The following is a 21,339-nucleotide window of genomic DNA, read 5'->3' on the forward strand; positions in this document are numbered from 1 at the left end:
CTCTAAAGAGCTATTTTAGATTGCATACTTAGATAGTAGCAAGGTGTATATCAGGAGGTGGACATTGGCCTGTGTGTGGTTTTTATCTTAAAATGGGGTTGTTTAGACTTTTGCAGCAAAGAGTTTCTTCCAGGCAGTCCAGGTTGGTGTGTTGGCTGAAAGAGTAAGCAGTGTGAGTCAGGTGGCCCAGTGGCCAGCGCGTTTGTGTCCTAGGGAACCTGGTGGCCTAATGGCCAGTGTGTGTCCTAGGGAACCTGGTGGCCCAGTGGCCAGTGTGTTTGTGTCCTAGGGAACCTGGTGGCCCAGTGGCCAGTGTGTTTGTGTCCTAGGGAACCTGGTGGCCCAGTGGCCAGTGTGTTTGTGTCCTAGGGAACCTGGTGGCCCAGTGGCCAGTGTGTTTGTGTCCTAGGGAACCTAGTGACCTAATGGCCAGTGTGTTTGTGTCCTAGGGAAGCTGGTGGCCCAATGGCCAGTGTGTTTGTGTCCTAGGGAAGCTGGTGGCCCAATGGCCAGTGTGTTTGTGTCCTAGGGAAGCTGGTGGCCCAATGGCCAGTGTGTTTGTGTCCTAGGGAACCTGGTGGCCCAGTGGCCAGTGTGTTTGTGTCCTAGGGAAGCTGGTGGTCCGATGGCCAGTGTGTTTGTGTCCTAGGGAAGCTGGTGGCCCAATGGCCAGTGTGTTTGTGTCCTAGGGAAGCTGGTGGTCCGATGGCCAGTGTGTTTGTGTCCTAGGGAAGCTGGTGGCCCAATGGCCAGTGTGTTTGTGTCCTAGGGAAGCTGGTGGTCCGATGGCCAGCATGTTTGTGTCTTGGGGAACCTCCCTGCAGGAGTAGATGGGCTTCTAAGGTGCAGAATTTCCGTCGTTAGATGACATGGGTACAGACAGGGATGGTCATAGTAGGAGGATTCAGTCAGTCTCAGAAGGACAGGTTTCAGCCTTCTCTTGTCCACAGGTCCTAGTTTAATGCATTTGTGTTTAGATGACATGATGCATGAGTGAAATTATCTAGGGGTGGTCCATTGGAACTGATGGGGGGTGAAAGGGAAGGGTCCCTGGGGATGGGGATATGTTCAAAACACACTGTGTACTTGCATGGAGACAGCCTTATGTGACCCAGTACAATGAAAATTTTAGAAGTGGGAAGAAATAAAGATCAGTAGAGAAGAGAAAGTTAGATCTAGAGAAATCCTCCGTTCTTTCCCCTGAGGGCTGTGATGAGCCTTCTACCAAGTAGGAAATGAATTCTTTCCAGTAATATTTGTGTGACTCTCAGTTCTTCCAGCGCGCTGCTAAAGATGAGCTATGTCGTCAGAATAACTTGTATGTCCAGCCGTATGCCTGCTACGAACTTGGCTGTCTCCTCCTAGGCAGGCCGGAGGTAAGAGTTCTTTCTTTGTGTGTTCGCAGTCTCTAGCACAGGAGTGTGCACATGAGCAGCATAGAGCACTGCTCACTTAGACCAAACCCCCTGCTCGGTTTGCTTTTCTCAGTCTCCTGAGTGAGTCCTGGAGGCTGACATCAGTTGATGTTTTTAAAGAGGTAACAATGGCCACCCTGGAATTTGGATTACAGATGTGACTTTGCATACAAAGCTTCCTTTGAGGGAAGAATTATTGACTTTTTCAGAGTGGTATGACATGGTGTAGTGCATTGAGATGAGAGCCCTGCTATGCCTGCCCTGTATCTTAATGTGTGCCACTGGTCAAGTTTCCAGCACACAAACCCACTCCCTGGTCTGCACAGTGGGCAAAGTCGGCTTGCCAGTTTACTAAGAGTCATGGTACAAATAAGTAAAGAGGAGTCGTGTGAGTCCTCGGAAATTGTTAGAGTATCACGCACGTAACTTGGCAGCTACTATCTATTGATTATGGTGCTGGGAGATGGCTCAGCTAGTGAGGGACTTGCCTCCCAAGTGTGAGGACCTGAGTTCGGATCCCCAAAGTCATAAAAAGCAGGTGTGGTGTCTATAACCCAGTGAGTGCCAAGAGATGGGAGGCACAGCCTGAGTTCCCTGGAAGGCCACTAAGAGAAACTGTCTCAAACAGAATGATGCAGGAACACCTGAGGATACTCCAGATCATCCTCTGACCTCTACACTCTGTACAGAGAATGCCCCCAAATATGTACACAGAGATGTGTAGATTAGCAAGTGGGGAATGGGACTTTTATTTACTTTATTGTAATCAGGTTCCACTAGTGCCCAAAAACAATGACTCAAGTTCTTTGAGGCATTTTACCAAAACAGAAAAATAAATAAAAATAAAGTACCTATTACACATTTTGAAGGAACATGAAGCTTTGTGTCCTTTTCTGTAAGGGACTGTTTACTTCTCCTGGAGTCTTATCTTAATGTCAACTGACATCAGCTCTGAGACCCGCCAGTGTCCAAGCTCACTTAACAGTGCCTCCACCAGGTGTGGGACGTACTGACTCCAGCCGAGCCCTTCATTACTGTTACTTTAAGTTGTTTAGTAAGACTTTCAGCCTATAACACTGTGCTGAGCTAGGTGGTAGTGGTGCACATCTTTAATCCCAGCACTTGGGAGGCAGAGACAGGTGGATCTCTGTGAGTTCGAGGTCAGCCTGGTCTACAGAGCAAGATCCAGCTCAGGCACCAAAACTACACAGAGAAACCCTGTCTCGAAAACAAAAACAAAACACTGTGCTGAAATTGTTGCCTTTTGTACACAATATTGGGCCATGAAAACTTACTTGTCACATAATGCCTTAATGTAAACTAATAACTAGCCTCACATTAGAGAAAAGTAGGCATTGTCCTTGGTGCCCCCTTGTGTCTCCTCTGGGTTGTTCTGCTTGTGTGTCCTCCACTGATGAGCAGCCATGGCTGTTAAGACAGTCTGTTTTTCTTTGTTCACAGACTGTAGGAAGAGGCAGAGCTCTACTCCTTCAGGCAAAGGTAAAAAGCACCCGTCCTTCGTCCCATGACTGTCGTCCTTTTTTCTGTACACCTGGATCTTAATTCAGGAAAATGTGGACGCGTTGATACATGGGTAATTAATTCTGGAGAGAAACGGTATCTAAGCAAATCCATGAGCACTTGGTTTTGAAGGAGGGTCTCCAAGATTAGGATAAATTACTATCTAGTCATTAGGCATGTTTATAAGTGCTCTAGTTTTGATAGGGAAAATAAACTTTATTATTATAAGTCTTGCTTTGTTTCCAGGTTAGTATTGCACTCCTAGGCTCCAGGAAGATTCCCCTGCCTCAGGTTTCTGACTAGATGGGACTTCAGTCTTACACCACCATATCCAGCTCCAGGAACAATTAACTTTTGATTTCATAGATATATTTGAAAAAATATTCGTTATTTTTATTTTACATATATGAGTGTTTTTGCTTGAGTGTGTGTCTATGTACCACATGCCTGGCTGGTGCCTTCCAAGGCCAGAAGAAGGAGTCTGATGCCTGGAATTGGAGTTAAGGATGACTGTGAGCTGCCATGTGGGTGCTGGGAATTGAACCTGGGGCCTCTGGAAGAGCAGCCAGTATTCCTAACTCTTGAGCTGTCCCCTAGCCCCTCCTATGTTTTTGAAGAATTTCCTAACAATCGTTTGCTTTGAGCCCAATTTAAGACTAGCATTTCAAGAATAAATGAGGTCATTTTTTCCCAGAAGAACTTGTAATCCCCGCCCCCATCATCCTCTCAAGTGCTGGGATTACAGACCTGTGCTCTTCACCAACCTGTCTAACAGTTCTAAACACAGTGTCTGGTGATAGGGAGTGAGGGTGTCAGGTGGATGCGAAGTCTCCTCTAGGAGGTAGAGAGTTATTCCAGAGCTATAAGATGCAGTGTGTGCTGTCGCTGACACCCGGGGACAGTTATCTTTATCTGACCCTTGCAGGAGGACTTTTCTGGCTACGACTTTGAAAACAGATTGCACGTCCGCGTCCATGCTGCTCTGGCCTCCCTGAGGGAACTGGTCCCTCAGTGAGAAACTCCAAGTGGCCCCTCTGTCCTCTCCACCCTGGGTCAGCACCTGGAAAGCAGAGGAGAAAGCCCCTTGGAAGAGCCCACCTGTGCCAGGGATGGCTTCCTGGTGTTGCTGGCACAGTAAAGATTCCTCTTTTAAATATGTAGCTTCGGAGTAATAAAGACGTCAAATGATAAAAATAACCGACCTGGGAGAGGGTTAAGTGACCTTGTTCAAACATTTTAGTTTTGTGATTTATTATTTTTAAAATAAAATCAAACTAAATATTCACCCTGTGATCTTGTGGGAGCGCCTACATTAAACATAAATCAGAGTGGGCTAGTGTGAATTGTAGCATGTCTCTTGTGTTTAGATAAAAATTAAAGAGTTTTCTAGTGTTTTACTTTATCCTGGAAATATCCCTATGGTCATTGTAGCACAAACATTCTTGGCTGGGCCTGGTGGCACACACCTAGTCCCAACACACAGGAGGCAAAGGCTGTCAGGATCTCTGAACAAAATTCTTACCCCTGTTTTACGTGCAGTGAGACTCAGGTACAACAGCGGCCACTGGTTTACTGCAGTCAGTTCCTTCTATTTCGTAGGGCAGTAGTTAGAATGCAGACCTCAGGACCAGGAACTGGATACTATTTTTATATAAAACATGTTAATAACCCGGAACCCCACGCTTAACTTATCAAAGCTAAAATGCTCCTCAGTTCAAGTTGCATCAACAATTTTCAGCCCCAGGGCTGGAAGGGGGCTCAGTCAATGCAGTGCTTGACACACACAGGACCTGAGTTCCTGTCCCCAGCACCCACATAAAAACAACAGCAACAAAGCTGAGCATGCCTAAGCACAGATGTAATCCTAGTGCTTGGGGAGCAGAGGCAGGACAATCCCTGAGCTCCTCACTGTCAAGGTAGTCTTGCTGAAACAGCTCAGGTTCAAGGAGAGACGGCCTCAAAAATCTCAGGTGGAGAGGTAGAAGGCCTGAACTCGACCTCCTGCCTCTACATGCATGTCCGTAGACACATGCACTCTCCGACACACACCTCCTTTCCTGGATTGCCGCACTGCTCTCCAATGCAGGCAACGAAGAGAGCAGGGGGAAGCTCAAGACATGCTCAGGAGGGGTCCCCACAGCCAGGCCTGTCGGAAACCTTCTTTTAGGAGTTCTTCTGTGGTGAAAAGTGTGTGACGATTAACTTTTAGAAACCCTTTAGCACAGTGGTTCTCAAGGTGTGTCACAACCCCTGGGGGTTTGAACAACACTGCATATGGGATATTTACATTCCAATTCATAACAGTAGCAAAATTACAGTTATGAAGCAGCAACGAAATAATTTTATGACTGGAGGTCACCACAACATGAGGAACTGTATTAACGGGTCACAGCATTAGGAAGGTTGAGAACCGCTGCTCTAACATATATCCCACAAAGACTATTGTAGCGTGAGTGTAGGTTTGTACCTGAGGGTATTTGGTGGTGATGGACCTGCAGGGTTGTATGTGCCAGGAGTCAGTCACTCACCTCTTACCCCGGGTTATTGGATATTATAAAAAGAACTCAAAGTTGTTTTAGTCCTTCATTGCTGAGCTTTACTGACGATCCAGTTTTTCTCTGTGTCTGGCGCTGCACTGTTGTGGCTGACGAATACCTCAGGCACTTTTAAGAATCTTTGCCATAATTTGGCTCAGTCGTCTTTAGGTTTCTAAATTTTCATTGAACTCAAGATTTTCATTTTAGAGTACAATTAATTCATTTACAAATTCTACTGTCTGAGCCACAGGTTTGTGTGATACCAATTTGTTTGTTTGTTTTTTCCAGACATAGTTTCTTTGTGTAGCCTGGCTATCCCAGAACTAGCTCTGTAGACCAGGCTGGCCTCGAACTCACAGAGATCTCCACCTGCTTCTGCCTCCCCAGTGCCAGGATTAAAGGCCTGTGCTATCACACTTGGCTTGTGATATCAATATTTTAATACTTAGGAGGTAAGAAAAAGTAACAAGTCAGCTAGAATATTGTCAGATTTCATATTATGTACTCTGGTATGGAAGGATGGGCTATCCTAATCTGGCATTGAAGATTACCTTTAGTGGTAGAGTACTTGGTGTGCTGGAGGCCTGGGTTCCACAACCTCTGAAAACATTTAAATCTTGTTTGAGGAAGTGGTGTCTTTGGTGGAAGTCCTTCCTCGGGGACTCTGTCTGTGTCGTCATCTGTCCCTTAGCCCTGGGTTGGCCACTTCTGATTAGACAATTGCTGGTGTTCATAGTGACATCCTGATGTGGTGAGTGAGGACGTAAGAGAGGAAGATGACAGCCCTGAATTCAGTGGCTGAGTACATCCGAGAAGCCAGGGGGTGGAGTGGGTTCTGAAAAGGAAAACAGTGGCCCCGAATACTGGAAACCTGGTCACTTGAGAGAAAACTATGGCTCTTGCCAAGTATTCCTCACTTGCCTATAGTGTCTGGAAGGCAGTTCTGTCAGGGTCATGGAACAGTCTTCTCTGAATTTTCAGTTCAAAACCTTTCAAACTATTAGTCTATATTCAAAGGTTACATAAAGTCCCATACTTTCAAATTAAATTATTTATAGATTACTTTAAAAATTGTTTTATATTTTTGCCATTGAAGTTTCCAATTTCAAACTGTCCTATGCCATAGGCTGTCCAGTGGACCTTCCAGTTTGTAAATGTCAAACATTTTTGTATTAGATTGTACTTTTGGTGAGAGAATGGATATTTTATGTATGCTAAATACATTTTTATAATTTGGCAGACTTGGAGGCATGGCCTAGCGATGACAATGTATTATGTACTTTTCTGGATGATACAGTTAAGATTTTTATCTTTATGGAGTTAGGTATCCTTTTATTTTAATGCATGGTAGATGAGTCTTCTGAGTAAAGAATTACAACTTTCAGGTGTCACAGATTAGATTATTTATTGTCACAGAATTTATAAAACAGTTAATTACTGAGCTTGCACTTTTTCTATTTCTGCAAACTAAAATTAAATGGCAAAGCCTATTGGAGTTTTCACACACACACACACACACACACACACACACACACACTTTGCTGTGAAAGCTTTTGAAATTGATTTCTTTCTTAAGCAAAATAGTAGCAAGCATTCACATGTGGCCTTGTAGCTACGAAGACCCACTTGTGCCATTGTGTCGTGTGGTCTTGCTTGCTCGGGTGGACGTAAAGCAAAGACAGTAGGAAGGTTTATTCTGAACCAAACACGAGTGACCACACCCAGAAACATTTATCCAGACTACACGGAATCGAATCTAAGCCACCGTGGAAGTGGTTACTTTCATAGTCACAGAACAAGTCAAGGTATGTGGAGATGCTTTGGTGAGGATGTCAGGGAAGTATCAGACAGCACAGTGGTGGACTCTCATGTGGGCTGAGATGCTGATGGGATCGTTAGCATCTGTCTGTGTTGGTGGAAACTCCGGGGCTGCTTTAATACATTCCCCAAGGTCTTGCCCTGCACCCCAAAGGATGTGAAATCACAGAGGCGAGCGACCAAGGGCTAGCAGGGGGACTGAAGAGCCCAAGGCAGCTTTGGCCTTTGATTTGCACTACTACAGTTCTCCACAGCATTGGAGCAGAATCTTCAACACAGCCTTCCAGGGAGCTCCAGTCCATAAAGGAAGACGTGGGCCTAGATCAGGGCAAGAAAAAGTTGCAGACGTCAGTGCTGGGGGTGCAGGAAAAGGACCACGGAAGCAGGACGGGAAGCTGGCCCAGAGCAGGTGCAGCCCTTTACCATGTGTGAGAAACCTGGACAGCAGTGCAGTGTGGGAAGACACCCCTCCCCAGGTGCGGTGTGGGGAGACACCCCTCCCCAGGTGCGGTGTGGGGAGACACCCCTCCCCAGGTGCGGTGTGGGGAGACACCCCTCCCCAGGTGCGGTGTGGGGAGACACCCCTCCCCAGGTGCGGTGTGGGGAGACACCCCTCCCCAGGTGCGGTGTGGGGAGACACCCCTCCCCAGGTGCGCTGTGGGGAGACCCCAGGAGACTGCTCCCTGGCCTGGGAGGCTTGGGTGTGCCATGGGGCTTGATCCTAATTCAGGAGAAAAGTGTCAGGATTGCTGCGGCTCTCTACAGGCCGGCTTCCCGAGAGCAAGTATGCCGTGCTTGTAATCAATGCCTCTTCCTTGTATTGGCGGCAGAACTTACTCCTTGTAAACATACCAAGAAGGTTAGTGTCAAGGAGTTGCGGGGAAAGGAGGCGGCAAGGTAAAGATAGCCAGCTGTGAATGTAGTTTTTCTTCCCTATACACCGATGTTTGTTCCTGATTCTTTGAGACAGGGTCTCATGAATCACAGGCTGACTGGAAATCACCACGTCCTCCTGCATCGACCTCCTAGAGCTGGGGTTACAGGTGAGCACTTCCGGGCCCTGTCTTCGGAGGTGCTGGGGACTGAGTCCAGGGCCTCGTGAGTGTTGGGCAAGCTCTGCCACCTGAGCTGCACCCTCAGCCACTGGCCCAGCGATCAGACATGGAGCCGCAGCCCTGGCCTGGGAGAACGTAGCTCCCGCCGAGGAGGCTCAGAAGACAAACGCTTCCTTCTCCAGCTCGTTCCAACCCCGGCCTTTGTCCTCCGGCTCCTCATTGGCTGGGTCGGCCGAAGCCTCGCCTCTTCCGGTGGGCCCCAACAAAGGGGCGGGGCTCTGTGACGCACACATGACGCACGCAGGGGTATAAATAGTCGGCGGGCTGCAGGCTCTCCCACAGGAGCCGCCGGCGAGGGGGCAAAGAGGAAGCTTTATTGAAGCCGGAGAGAAGGTGGGCCTGGCCCGGCGGGACGGCGCCGGCGAGCCCCGGAAGGCAGCGGGCCGACAGCGGCGGGAGGCTGCTCGGAGGGGGAGACGGGGGTCGGGCGGGAGTCTCGCGGCCCCTGCCGAGCGTGGCGCGGAGTGCCTGTCCATGGCCCCGAAATCCCCGCTAGCGTGCCACCCGGGGAGTGTCAGGGGCACATTCCAGAGGATGCGCCTTTCCAGAAAGGCCGCTCTTGGCAAGGGTTCTTGAAAATTAAGAGCTAAGGTACCACTTTTGAACAGCCCTCCGTCACCTGGGTTGGTGACAGGTCTGGTGCCACCTCGCTGCTGCTACCGCCCTTCTCAGTCTGGGAAGTTCCTAGGGACAGTCCGCATCCCTGGCTTTCAAGTGTTCCTAAAAAGACTCGGTACTAACACCATCCCACTGCCGCCTCGTGGTTGGTAGCACTAATTACCTAAGGAGAGAGTGTTGTGCCTGCTCCGTTTTGCCTGCTGGTTACTTCGAAAACGGCTCCTGGGGTGTTTATTTAAAAAAACAAAAGCAAAAACATATACATATGTATATTTGTGTGTGTATGCTTATGTGTTGCAGATCACTGCCATTTAGCGTGTGGGTGTGGTAAAGCTGCATTTCCCCCAAAAGATGGCTTAATTCGGTAATGCATCTGATGAGTAAGGGATTAAACATTTTATTGTAGTTTCAAAAGTTTTGCTTAGGTCAAAATTTATTTTTGCCTGGCCTTTAGTAAAGTGAAAGGTGCTTTTAAATAAAAACATTTTGGCATATTGTGTTTTTATTAAAAGTTGGCCCTTGGTATAATTGCTATAAACCATGCCACTAAGTCCTATAAAACATGTAAGGGTGGAGGGCATGATTCATTATCAAAGTAGTTGGCTCTTTATAAGTACCCATTCTTAAGGTAGTTGTGTCTAGAACAGCTGTGTTTTCCCCTAAGCAAGATTATTATTATTTTTTAAAAATTTCTCAAAGTCTGGATGATTTAAGCACCTCTTTCATATCTGGTGGCTCCTTGGCAGCTCAAGACCCAATTTAATACCCATATTTAGCAAAAGACGGCAGCACTGTAATATTTCCCTTACTAAAGAGATTCAATTTTTCACTTATTTGCAAGCTTTCACGTTTCAGAGTGAACGCACAATTTAGGGCCGACAAACAATACACCCATGAGAATTATAGGTTTAGGTGTGTCCAAGTTGCAGCTTGTGCCCCAGGACAGCCATGAGGACAGCCCAACATGTTTGTATATAACATAACCCATGTCAAAAGTTAGTACAGCCCCTAGATTATGTAACTCTCGGGGTACTATGTGGAAGTCATCAAGGGGATGGATATGGTGACCCAAATCTTTAATCCTAGCACTCAGGAGGCAGTGACAGGTGGATCTCTGAGTTCAAAGCCAGCCTAGTCTACAGAGAGAGAGCGCTCCAGGCCAGTCGAGTCTAAAGTGGGGGTAGGGGTAGGGGTGGGGGTCAGCAAGATAGGAGAAAAGGGAAAACAGGAAGAAAGTAAAGGGTAATTTGATTAAAGAAAGTATATTATGGATATGGCATAGTACAGTGCCACAGATATACCTAACATTAAAAAATAACAGAGCGGTAGAGTGCTTGCCTAGTATTATTTGGGAAAGTCCTGGGTTCAAGTCTCAATACCAAAAAGAAACAGCAAAACTTGTCTTCTAGAATATAGGAAATGTGTCTAGGGATATATTTAGGAAAAAAATGCCTTTTTCCTGTACTCTACAAATTAGTGCCTATATTTGGATATTATTTGGAAAAATATGTGCTTAATTTGTCTTTATTGAAACATTGGATTTTATGTGTTTTATTTGGACCTAAAATGATGTATTATTCTGGTAATCCTGGCAGGGTGTTTCCTGTTGATTTAAAGTGTGTGTGTGTGTGTGTGCGTGTGCGCGCGTGCATGCGCAGGCACGCGCGACTTGTGGAGGTTAAAGAACCAATCTCTAGAGTTCATTCACTCCTGCTGCCTTGTGGGGTCCAGGGATTAAACTCAGGTCTTCAGGTCTTGGAAAAGCACGCACTTGATGAGCCATCTCCATGCCCACTCACAGTTTCTTAATGAGTGCTAGACATCTTGTTTTGTATAGTAGGCAGGGGGTGGTGGGTCTTATTTTGTAAATTATTACCAAGGACTACACCCTATGTTACTAGAATAAATGCTTAGAGATTAGAAGTAAAGCTAATAATTGTAATAGATTTGGTTTTAGGACCCCCGATTAAATCATGAGAAAATTTAATAAATGTAATGTACAGTATAAGATTTTGTTTCTCTTCATTATAGTTGAAATTACAGACATCCTGCCAAAATGATTTCTTCAAAGCCCAGACTTGTTGTACCCTATGGCCTCAAGACTCTGCTTGAGGGAGTTAGCAGAGCCATTCTCAAAACCAATCCGACAAACATCACCCAGTTTGCAGCAGTTTATTTTAAAGAACTCATTGTGTTTAGAGAAGGTTTGTATTGCTTAAATTCTCTATCTGCTGCTTTGAAAAATCATTTTCAATTGAAAAATGTCTGTATTTGACTTCCTGCATTTATTCGTTCAGGGAATTCATCTCTGGATATAAAAGATCTGATTAAACAGTTTCATCAGACGAAAGGTAAGTGCCCCAGAGATGCTCACTTTGACAGTGTTGCCCTAACATACTTGGTAACACACATTCGTAATTATGCCAATGGATACCACACAGTGGTTTATGTGTGAGTAAACATACTGATGCTTCCTATTTTTACTTTTAGTTTATTTTAACATCAAGATTTCCAGTTTAGAAGGTTTTAAATCTTAAAAAGAGGTTATTTTGGGGCTGGTAGTAGAGCACTTACAAAGCACACATGAGGCCTTGGGTCAGTCCTAGAGCCACAGATTCCACTTGGAACAATGAAGACACAGGAATGTCTAGAACAGTACAGATAAACTGGTTCTGACCCTCTCTAGTGCACACCTGTAGGGAAGTACAGGGGAATTTAAGAGAACTTGTACTTCACAGTAAATTGTAGTAAGGCATTTTGTAAAGTTGTACAGGTTACCATCAATTATTTAAAATGCTCCAAAATCCAAAATGAAAATGAATACAATGTTCAGAGTCTCTGTTTTAGAATATTTTACATCCCTGGTGTTCAGGTTAGGGATTCTCTACTAATAGGCTTTGTAGATACTCTAAAATAATTTTTTTAAACCTCAAAATTGGATGCATTTCTGATAAGGAGTACTCAAGATGTATATACTTTTTAATGAAGTAGAGCTTTTTAATAAAGTATGAGAGATACTTCAATGTAGGCTTAAGCATGGAGGTTAGGAGAAAGTTTGCTCTTACCTAGTCTACACAGAGCAGCCATCTTTGCCCCCCAGCCTGCTGAAAGCGTGAGCAGATGTTTCTCATGGAATGGTAGTTTTTCCTCCGTATTTTGGGCATTGTGACACAGTAGCAAATGTGTGTATAGAGGAAGCTGTTCCCATGCATTTGCAAACTGAATGTAGCTACATGAAACAGTTAGCAGAGCAGCAACAAAAGGGCTGTAAGGAGAGGCAGATTATTCTAATTTAAAAAGTGAAATTTGGTAAAGAATGCATCGAAGAGAATGGTGAGGAAAGCATCTCTCAGAACTTTGTGTCCAGGTGAAATGACTCCTGGCCACTGTGGGAAGTAGCTGAATAGTTCTTAGTTTATAGACTAATCAATAGCTTTTGGATGATTGGAGAGTAGTTATCGGCCACCCTCAAACTGTCATTAAAAAAATAAAGTTTATTTTAAAGATTTATGTGGATGAGTGTTTTCCTGCATGTATGTAGTGATGCACATACATACATACATACACACGTCACCTTTTGCAGAAGCCAGAAGAGGGGGCTGGATCCCCTGAAACGAACTATAGGCAGTTGTGAGGTACCACACAGATGCTGGGAACTAAACCCTGGTTCTCTGCAAGAGCAGTGAGCTCTCAATTACCGAGGCATCTCTTCAGCACCTCTCTCACTTTCTACACCTGAAGTGTTCTTTTGAATTTACTTGTATTTATTTTTGTGTGTGTTGTGTGCACATGCACGCTATGGCACACTTGGGTTAGAGGACAGCTATGTGGGTCCCCAAACTCAGGTCATCAGGCTTGGCAGTGCCTTTGACTCAGTGGTTCAAACCATGTTGTTTTTGTGAGTCAAAGATAACCAATAATAGCCATGGGAAGTTAGGGAGTCAGGTCCAGGAAAACGCCAACATCAGGATGGTTGGCTCTTCAGTGAAAGACACCCAAAGTAGGAACCCCGATGAAAAAGTAGTAGACATGGGCACTGGAAGAGGCAGAGACCGAGGTGTGCACTGGTGCTGGAATGCTGCACTGTTTGGTGCAGCTGCTTGCTTACAAGTTCCTGATGACGTCACTAGCTAACCACGAGAAACTGTGGGACTTGCTTATGTATTCTTAGCCTCATATTCAAAGAACACTGCTCTTTCTATATCCATGATCCTAGTTTCTCAGTCAAGGCTATTGTTTTTTGTTTTCAAAACGAGAGTTGCATTAGCAAATACTGTGAGTGTACAGGCTTACCTTGTTTCATAAAAGCAAGACTGAGTTTTTATGGTGGAAAATAACTACCTGATAGCACTTTGAGATGAGTTATTTACTGAGTATCTTATCCACCATTCATTTTAATGTGGATTTGGTTAATATGTAGGTTAATGTTTTTGCATCTCAAACTTTTTAATTAACTTGGATTAACCAAGTAACAAAATTTGTAGGCCAACCATACTTTTGATGGCATTAGAGGAGGTACGGCTGTTTATCTCTTCAAATAACTCCAGATATCAACAGACAGGCATCGCACACAGATAATCTGAAAGGAAGCCCACAGTGCGGTTACAAAAACAAATTGCCCTTTAGGGAGAACAGTGGTAATGTTGCTTCACTGGGTTCCTGGAGAGGTCCTGAGGCAGCAGGAAAGTGTGCCAGGATAGAGCCGTCCGACCTCATCTTGGCGCACCAGTCTTCCTTTTCTTGTCACCACAAACGGCTCACTGGCAAATCGGACCATGACCAAGTTAGAGTATACGATGTTTCCTAATGTGAAAAGCTACAGTGCTCCAGATGACAAGTTCAGTTAAACTTCTCGAATGGATTTCCTCAAGTGGAGGAACACATCTGTGTGTTTCCTTTCTAAGTTATGACACCAACTGAACCTGTGCAATGATTTACTTCCCACCCTAGTCTTTAGTTTTTTCTTTGCTCATATTTTGGTTTTGTGTGTGCAGGTTTGCATGTGTGGACACGGTGCATGTGGACACCCAAAATGGACACTGGTCACATGCCACACTATTGAGGCAGGGTCACTAAACTCAGCTTGCCAACTCCTGCTAGCTAGCTTGCTCTCAGGATTGCCTGTTCCTCCCTGCTTCCCCAGTGCTGGGATTTTAGGTGACATTCCAATTATCCTGCCCAGTTCTCACATGGCTGGGTCATCTCAGTATCCCTACCCACTTCTTTTTTGGTGGGACAACAGACGAGGAGGGTTCAATTCCTTCCCTTTAAGAACAGTATCAGCTTAGAGTGGTATGATACTAGTTTTACACTATAATATATGCTGCTCATTTATTTCTAAGGAAATGAATTGTTTAGGTGGATGAGTTGTTACAGGTTCGTTAGCTATGCTAATAAACAGATGTTGCACATAGATCTGTGTAAATTGGTATTTAAAAGTTCAACCTACCAGCTGTATTGAAAACACTGTGAGGAGTGTTTGCTGATTAACTCGTCTGGCTGTTATTTTTAGTAGAGAAATGGGCAGAAGGAGCGACATTGGAGAAGAAAGAATGTGTAAAGGAATCGGGAAGAACACCTCCAGTTTCCTGCGAACCTGCACGGCTGGAAAAATCCACAGACACGGAGGAGGACAATGTAGCTGGACCACTATTTAGCAATAAAACCACCCAGTTTCCGTCAGTCCATGCTGAACTCCAGCCTGAGGAGACATGTGAAGGAGTCTGGGGTCCTTCTTCCAAACCAACCACACCGAAGACTACCACTCCACCCACATCACCACCTCCAGCACCTGTCTCTGCAGAGTATGCCTATGTCCCGGCTGACCCAGCTCAGTTTGCTGCTCAGATGTTAGGTAATGTCTCATCTACTCATTCTGAAGTTTTAATGGTGGACGTGGCAACAAGTACGCCCTCCGTTTTCCAGGACGCACTGAGTTCAGAGTTTGCTGAAGAAGTCGTGGTGTCTGCTCCTCTGGTGTGCTCTGGAGAGATGGTAGCAGTGCGGGTTATGAGCCAAACATCTGCGCAGGCAGTTGTGGGTCCTAAATCTAAGGCTGAACCATCAAAGGCTTCCTCAGCCCCCTTGCAGGGTGAACAAGAACCTCCTGCTTATGAAGCTCCTGACACTCAGGCTACATCACCCTTTCATGTACCATCCGTATGTAACGATGTGCCTGTCAATGAAGGAGTTGTCTATGTTGAGCAGATTCCGGGATTCATAGTTATCCCTTTTAATGATCAAGTTGCTTGTTCTAAAGAAAATGAGCAGTCACCACCAGTTAGTCACAAAGCAGTAGAACCCAAGACCTCCTCAGGCGTGTCTAAACTATCTGTAGAGTCTCTGAGAATTGTGCAGGTGGAGAATTCCCAGCACCAGTCCTCAGTGCACATGGAGGCAGAAGCTACAGTTCTGCTCTCTAACACTGCTTTAGATGGTCAGCCCAAGGTACCTGCAGAACCCCTGGATGCAGAGGGCTTTGTCCAAATAGCGTCTGAAAAATCTCTGCACCTTGAAATGGAGATCGTTACCATAGACCCTGACAATCCTGGCCAGGAGGAGTCAGGGGAGAACTCTGCACCCTATTCATCTGGTGACCCTTTCCCTCCTGCGCCAGGAGGCTTTACTGAACCTGAAATCCAACCAGATGGGGAAGATGCACCTGAACAGGTTTGATGAACCCAGGTAAGAAAATTAGATACTTGCACATTCACATACTGCATTTCAGGTAACATCTGTATTCAATAACCATATATACAGGTTGGCTCTCCTGCCGACTGGCCAAAGTCCATTTTTGGGTTTTTTAAATGCCAAACCTACTTAAAGGCTTTGTTGTGCCTAAAAATTTACTATTATGCAAATCGCATGGCACTTTCAAAGGCTGATTCATTTTGCACATGTTTGTTAACATAAGAATCTGTTAGGTTTTTAATGCCTGTTTACAAAATGGTTATTAGGAAAACCTAACACTGAACATTGCCTTTATTTGGGCTATGGCATTTAAAACATGAAAGAAATGGTGGTGTGGCTGACTGCTTTCGCACTGAGTCAGGAGAACTATGCAACCAGGCTTGGGATGCTGGCTCAGACACTGCTTCCTACTTGGGACCTTCCTGTGGCTGAGGGGGGCAGCGTCACAGCTGGATGGAGAAAGGACAGGTTAGATGGCACTTCTGTGACACAGGAAACCAGCAGAAAACAGTGTGTGCAGTTCACATGCGTGGATCCTTTGGTCACTTAACCCCAGGCACACCGAAGTCAAGCTGCTTTCTGGGGAGCTTTACCTCCAACTGCTTTCCTCCTGACACACAAGTGCTGTAACCTCCATCTCCATTTGATTATGGAGTCTCCCACTCCTCTTGCAGAAACTCTCAACTCTGACTCAAACCAGAACAATCCAGAACTAGGACCAACGCAGGTGTTAGCATCAAATTCTGACTGGCAGTGTGAAGATTTGCTGCAGCTGGAAAGGCAGGGCAGTGCTACACAGAGCCTGTGCGGCCAGCAGTAGCCTACGGCTTGAGCGTCTCCTCAACAAGTCACTGTTTTCAGGCCCTTAGCTGTTACTGAAGGACAGCTGTCCTTAGCAGACAAGTTACTAGGAAAACTCAGTGTGAGGTCTTAGATTCTCCCATCTGCAAAGACTGATTTGGATTGTATTTTTAGGAAGCTTGAAGACAAACTGAATTTGTCTGAAGCTATCAAAAGCATCACTTAATCTGTGCATAGTGAACTTTTCTGTGAAGAAAGGCTGCACCCAGAAATGGATGGCCTCATGTTCAACACATAACCTTGACACATTGGAGCCCCTGTCTCTGGCAGGACACTCTCAGCACTATAGCCCTGCTATGAGCTGATGGATGGCTTTTCTAACTCTCTATATAAAGTGTCCACCGGCTTTTTTGCTGTCTTCTAAGGCAGATGGTGGTGCCCAGCCTTGACTAAAAGGAGTACTCTGGGATTCTGACTCCTAGGTAAAGTAACAGACTGGAGATGGGAGACGGACAGGCCTGTCCAAAGACCAGGGATATTAGATGACATGTAGTGTCTAACTTTAGGGGGAGGAGCAGATGTACTGTCATGATTTTTCATTGGCTTCCCATGCTTTGTGTTTATTTTTGGTAAATAAAGTTTTGTTAACCTTCTTCTGAGGGCCATATAGAAGCCACATATAACGTGGAAGATCCTGGTTAGGCATGGTGGTAATTCTAGCTCTTGGGAGGCTGAGGCAGGGGGACTGCTAAGAGTTCAAGGCCAGCCTGGGCTCACAGTGACACCTTGTCTCAAAGAGCCAACAGTGTAAGAGTCTGGAAACAGCAACTTAGAATACAATTGCTTCTTTAGCCGCAACTCTACTGACCCTGCCATTGCTATCAGTTCCTTTTCCAACTGTTCTGAGTCATTCTCTTCCTTCACATTACCAGGCACAATTTCTGTAGTCCTCTCTATAGCATGCTTTATGGCACATACTATTACAGTTGCTTATTTATATGTTTTTAAAAAAGATTTACAAAGATATGACTGTGCATAGTGCCTGATACAGAGACAAACCTTTAACGCCTGCAATTTTTTTTTTTTTTATAGCACTAGCAACAAGCGAAGCAGGACAACCACCACCATATTCTAATATGTGGACACTTTATTGTCTAACTGATATGAATCAACAAAGTCGCCCATCACCGCCACCTGCACTTGGGCCTTTTCCCCAAGCAACCCTCTATTTACCTAATCCTAAGGATCCACCACAGTTTCTGCAGAATCCACCGAAAGTCACTTCTCCAACCTATGTGATGATGGATGACAGCAAGAAGACCAGTGCCCCACCTTTTATTTTAGTAGGCTCAAATGTTCAGGAAGCACAGGATTGGAAACCTCTTCCTGGACATACTGTGGTGTCACAGTCAGAGGCCTTGAAGAGATATGCTGCAGTACAAGTGCCCATTGCTGTTCCTGCAGATCAGACATTCCAGAGACCTGCCCCCAACCCCCAGAATGCCAGTCCTCCTACAAGTGGACAAGATGGCCCCAGACCGAAAAGCCCAGTCTTTCTTTCTGTTGCTTTCCCAGTAGAAGATGTAGCTAAAAAGAGTTCAGGATCTGGTGACAAACGTACTCCCTTTGGAAGTTACGGTATTGCTGGCGAAATTACTGTGACTACTGCCCATGTCCGCAGAGCAGAACCTTAAGAGTAGGTAACCCTTCCTACCTTGATGTGTGGGCCTTAACACAGCTGAGCCATCAGCACTTAGAGGCTGGGATAGTTAAACACTTGGTAATAATGGGGTATCCTTCAGTTTATATGCTTGGCTCCCAACTGCAAAGCTGCTAATGAATGTCCAGCCATCTCTGAGTATATGGCAGATTCTAAGAATAGAATTTGAATTTTTCTTTAAAGTGAGGATAATCAAATTTTAACAAACAGGAACAGAGATAGGATACTAACTATATGTCCATGTAACAGGTTAAATTCAATTAGGCTTAATTGGGATTTTAAGACAATTTTATCACTCAGTTTTTTTTTTATTCAATTGGGCTTAATGTCAAGCTTTTCCCTTCAGTGTGGACAGTGTGGTGAGTCCAGGTCTGTAGCTGAAGAAAGCTACAGATTCTGAACTAAGTTAAGCATTGTGATGCTGGGGGTTGGGAGGGGGTGGTATTTCAGTTGTGTAGCCATGACCTGACTCATGACAACCTTGTAGTATCAAGAGGGTGGCCTCGGCAGGAACTGCTAGGATAGTTTTGATTAGCAGGAATGTAGATCAGATTTTACTCATTCCATGATATTTAAACAGTTCAATGTCTCTTCATTAACAGATACTGAAAATGATGCTGTCTGAGTCAGCATTCAAGGTGGAGTCTGTCACCACGTGAACTGTATCAATAAACTTCCTGCAAGCATAAAACTTTGCATTGTTGTTTTAAGTAATTTAGCAGGTATACAAACTGCCTTAACATACAGTGTCAGCTAGGAAGCAGTTTCTCTGGCCCTGGGGACACCTTTGAGTGTTAGGTTACAATATCAGCTGAAATTCTGAAAACAGTCACACTTCTTATTTTTTTTTAAATATTCTAAAGCCTTTATTTAGCATCATTATAACACTTGTTAACTTTAATACAATTAAAATAACTTACTGGAAGCTACCTAAGGCCCATTAGGGCAAGTATCTCAGTCTGGATTTGATTGGATAAATACTTTGAGATTACCCCAATTAAAGGGGCAAAGCTACTGTACAGTAAGTAGGTCTCCAAATGCACAGGCCTCCTCTTACATAGATTATAATACAGTAGTGCTGCTTAATTTCTCTGTGGCATTTGCCACTAGAAGTTGAAGCTTAAAGGTTTATCATTAGGTAATGATATCGATTAAAATCTATTTCTAGGGCATTTTTGTGATTTTCAGTAAATGCTAACGACAGTGATCACAGGACGTGAAAGCAATCCCAGCATTAAGACAAGTAAACACCTTTTCCCATCAGAGTTCTCAGATCAGGAGTCCTGGCTCCACCCACCCCTCTGCTCCCTTTTGGAGGTGGGAAAGTAAAATTGAGAGGGCTAATTTTCCTGAAAGCCATCTTACCAATTTAGTGTTTATAAAATGACAACCTTTACATTTGAGCACATAACATTGTACAGAAGAATTCTAAACATTTCAAAGCTACACCTAAGATACTCAAGCATAATAGCATAAAAATATTCAAAATAACTTGATTTTTGGATCACTATAGAATTCCACAAAGCTGAGTGTTAGACTAGGTACAGACTCCGGCACATGTGGGGATAGACCAGCACCTCCATCAGCTTCTCACTTTGCATAAACAGCATTCCAAGTAAGCAGACACGAAGCAAAATGCCTCCTTTTCCCTACGACCTTCACCAGTATGACCATACGCCCTACCTTGTTGGGTGAAATGCAAATCATAGAGGAGTAGAAACCAAGGGGAAATTTTTAAAAACTTAAGCTTAAGACTTAAATGTAGATTAGCCAAACACCTTGACTTCTCTGCACTTTAATAAATATCAGGCAAATTGAAGTAGTTTCTGTCCCAGTAGCTGCCGGAGTAAATCCAGTCCTGTGCTCCGTTGTGAGGGTTAGGACCTTGATGGAACCACCTGTCCAATGAGAAAGGATAAAATTTAGACAGCAATGCCTCAAACCCACAGAATACTGTTCTTTAACTAGATTATAGTAGTTGGCTCTGTGTGTCCTGGATTTCCTCAGAAACCCTAAAGAAGAGATAGTTTTTCTAGTCAGAGAATATGTATCCACACTATTCCAAAAGGGTCTTTAGTCAAAAGTTGTTATGATCTAGACCCTCAGCAGTTATCAGAGTACTGTGAGGAGGCATTCTGTGATACAATCGGGAACACGTACCCACAGCAGGGAGGTGTACCGCGCCTGCAGGGTTGGCTCGTAGGCACCCTCCATTCTACAAGGGAGCTCTCTGTCAGAGCAGTCACACCTGCTGCTGGTGGCTAGACTGGCAGTGGCATCGGACCGGTGTGAATTCAAAGGCTGACTCCCTCTGCTATGCCACACACACCCAGATTAACTCAGACCAGCCTTTACTGGGTCTCAATTTGGATTCCTGGGCTACATCTAGCTTTCATTTTAACTTGTCCTAATTATCAAATGAGCTGCCTGAATCATGTCCCTGTCTCTAAAGAAATGTAGCACCCAAGCCAGGTACGAGAGTGCACAGGAGTCCAGCATTTGGGAGCAGCTTTTACACTGTACCTCAGAGGTTAGGGACCTGGGGTACTTACAGGAAAGGGACCCCTTTATTCAATCACAGCAGCCATGCCTGGGTTTTATACCCACATGTCCTCTACTCGTTCTTTGGCAAAAGCTATTATGTGAATAAATCTAGAACATTTGGGGCAGAAGCTGAAACAGCATTTCTAGATTTTTCTGTAAGATGTGAAATGATTATTGTGTCTACTGGAATACTTATAAAATTATGCCCGTTGGCTTTAACATTTAATTAAGTGGATCATAGATTAGCAGTTGCAAGGGACTCTAATAAAACAAGCAACCACTAAGTAACTCCTAGCCCAATCAAAAAGTCATTTGATACTGTCTAGAATAATTCTTTTTCTAAACCCTAATTCTAGCATGTCTAACCCCTTATGTTTGGAAAAGGCACTCCCTAAATTAATGATGCATGATATATGCACACATGAATGATCCTGTAATTTACTCATAGATGTGAGCAAATAAATAATTTTCATGTCCAAATCTAAATCTGCATTGTGCTTTCCCTTTTCAATATTGAAGGGATGTTGGATAGGGAGAAAAGAGAAATTTGCTTAACTAAT

General features: G+C 44.6%; 3 protein-coding genes across 10 annotated transcripts in view; 2 read left to right on the top strand and 1 right to left on the bottom strand.

Moving 5' to 3' along the window:
- Positions 1-4,221, top strand: part of Ttc39c (tetratricopeptide repeat domain 39C) — an 84,602-nt gene extending 80,381 nt beyond the window's left edge. The window contains exons 12-14 of the mRNA XM_036204964.1: positions 1,272-1,376; positions 2,877-2,915; positions 3,862-4,221. Coding sequence (XP_036060857.1) covers positions 1,272-1,376; positions 2,877-2,915; positions 3,862-3,951 — 234 coding nt within the window. The 3' untranslated portion in view covers positions 3,952-4,221. The remainder of the gene's footprint in view (positions 1-1,271; positions 1,377-2,876; positions 2,916-3,861) is intronic.
- A 4,454-nt stretch (positions 4,222-8,675) lies between these two features.
- On the top strand, positions 8,676-18,914 carry Cabyr (calcium binding tyrosine phosphorylation regulated). 4 transcript variants are annotated; one of them, XM_036204255.1, is made up of 6 exons: positions 8,676-8,739; positions 11,056-11,228; positions 11,322-11,375; positions 14,537-14,878; positions 17,608-18,211; positions 18,838-18,914. In XM_036204255.1, exons 2-5 carry the CDS (start codon positions 11,081-11,083, stop codon positions 18,207-18,209), a joined length of 1,146 nt encoding a protein of 381 aa, XP_036060148.1. In that variant the 5' UTR covers positions 8,676-8,739; positions 11,056-11,080; the 3' UTR covers positions 18,210-18,211; positions 18,838-18,914. The 4 variants fall into 4 exon arrangements, with proteins under 4 accessions (XP_036060148.1, XP_036060147.1, XP_036060145.1 ...); XM_036204253.1 differs by lacking the exon at positions 18,838-18,914 and adding an exon at positions 9,325-9,388 and having other exon boundaries at positions 8,699-8,739; positions 14,537-15,708; positions 17,608-17,667; XM_036204254.1 differs by having other exon boundaries at positions 17,608-18,914.
- Positions 18,915-20,014: 1,100 nt separating this feature from the next.
- Osbpl1a (oxysterol binding protein like 1A) overlaps positions 20,015-21,339 on the bottom strand; it is a 187,322-nt gene continuing 185,997 nt past the window's right edge. For all 5 annotated transcript variants that reach the window (XM_036204247.1, XM_036204246.1, XM_036204248.1 and 2 more), the window contains one exon: positions 20,015-20,133. In XM_036204247.1, the coding sequence (XP_036060140.1) occupies positions 20,031-20,133 (103 nt within the window). In that variant the 3' untranslated portion in view covers positions 20,015-20,030. The remainder of the gene's footprint in view (positions 20,134-21,339) is intronic.

The sequence above is a fragment of the Onychomys torridus genome, chromosome 13 (genome assembly GCF_903995425.1).
Source record: "Onychomys torridus chromosome 13, mOncTor1.1, whole genome shotgun sequence".
NCBI classification, from domain to species: domain Eukaryota; kingdom Metazoa; phylum Chordata; class Mammalia; order Rodentia; family Cricetidae; genus Onychomys; species Onychomys torridus.

Excerpts from the sequence above, each read along its gene's own strand:
- Cabyr (XM_036204252.1), top strand. The coding sequence starts at position 11,081 with ATGATTTCTTCAAAGCCCAGACTTGTTGTACCCTATGGCCTCAAGACT. Across the intron at positions 11,229-11,321 it reads ACTCATTGTGTTTAGAGAAG|GGAATTCATCTCTGGATATA; the intron begins GTTTGTATTGCT and ends TTATTCGTTCAG. Across the intron at positions 11,376-14,536 it reads ACAGTTTCATCAGACGAAAG|TAGAGAAATGGGCAGAAGGA; the intron begins GTAAGTGCCCCA and ends TGTTATTTTTAG.